General features: G+C 55.2%; 1 protein-coding gene across 2 annotated transcripts in view; it reads right to left on the bottom strand.

Moving 5' to 3' along the window:
* Window positions 1–1,109, bottom strand: part of CNNM3 (cyclin and CBS domain divalent metal cation transport mediator 3) — a 17,172-nt gene extending 16,063 nt beyond the window's left edge. For both annotated transcript variants that reach the window (XM_011956529.1, XM_011956530.1), the window contains exon 1: window positions 757–1,109. In XM_011956529.1, the coding sequence (XP_011811919.1) occupies window positions 757–1,006 (250 nt within the window). In that variant the 5' untranslated portion in view covers window positions 1,007–1,109. The remainder of the gene's footprint in view (window positions 1–756) is intronic.
* Window positions 1,110–1,115: the final 6 nt, after the last annotated feature.

The following is a 1,115-nucleotide window of genomic DNA, read 5'->3' as shown; positions in this document are numbered from 1 at the left end:
TCTCTACTAAAAATACAAAAAATTAGCCTGGCATGGTGGCGGGCGCCTGTAGTCTCAGCTACTCGGGAGGCTGAGGCAGGAGAATTGCTTGAACCTGGGAGGCGAAGGTTGCAGTGAGCCGAGAACGCGCCACTGCACTCCAGCCCGGGCGACAGAGGCGAGAGAAAGGGAGACTAAGTCAGCATCCATGGAGTTACTTTTGGGGAAAGCAAAGTGTAAGTTTCCCTGGCTTTACTGCAGATAAGGGATTGACACCTAAATACCCTTAACTGCAGTAATGCTCTGAAGGAAACATCACATGTTCAGTCAATTTGATATTACATGTGTGCAGACAACGTTCCAGATACCTAGAGACTACCCTCTTCTCTGTGTTCTTCTAGTTTCTATCCAAAAATTTGGACCTGCTACAAAGCCAAGCACACAGAAACACTCTGGGAGAGGGGAAGAGCTGGGGGATTAGAGCCAAGAGGACATACCCCTCCCTGCAAATAGGATGTGTGTAGGGGTGCCGTCCTGACGCGGCGGTTAAAGTGTCCGCTGTCTAAAGGATTCCTCCCACTCTGATGCATGGCCGTTAAGTATTTCAAAAGGTGATTCCAACCTGCAAGGCCAATACCGTCTCGAAAAGGGACCTTAGAGGTCTCACTGCTTGCCACGGGGGTGGGACCCTTTCCTCAAGGCTTTCATAACTCTCCATCCCTTTTCCGGGAGAGGGCACTGGCACAGGCGTCCCCTGCACCATGCCCGGGATGTTACCTCGCTTGAACTCCTCCAGGACAGCGTCCAGCTTGGTGTCGTTGAAGACGAAGTGGAGCGGATGGTTGTAGAAACGAGTGATGGTGCTGAGCGGCGTGCAGTCTTCGGGATCCACGAAGGCCAAGTCCTTGAGGTAGAGCATGTCCACGATGTTGGAGCGCTCCTCCTCGTACACGGGGATGCGCGTGTGGCCGCTCTGCATGATGCTGGCCAGGACGCCGAAGTCCAGCACGGTGCTGGCGTCCAGCATGAAGCAGTCTTCCAGGGGCGTGAGCACGTCCTCCACGGTCCGGCAGCGCAGCACGCCCTTGCTGAGATCGCTGTAGGGGTCGCCGCCGCCGCGCGCCAGCTCCAGCACC

Source organism: Colobus angolensis, unplaced genomic scaffold, assembly GCF_000951035.1.
Source record: "Colobus angolensis palliatus isolate OR3802 unplaced genomic scaffold, Cang.pa_1.0 Scaffold42, whole genome shotgun sequence".
In the NCBI taxonomy this organism is placed as follows: Eukaryota; Metazoa; Chordata; class Mammalia; order Primates; family Cercopithecidae; genus Colobus; species Colobus angolensis.
Note: the sequence above shows the minus strand (reverse complement) of the source record. Positions and strands in the feature narration are given on the sequence as shown.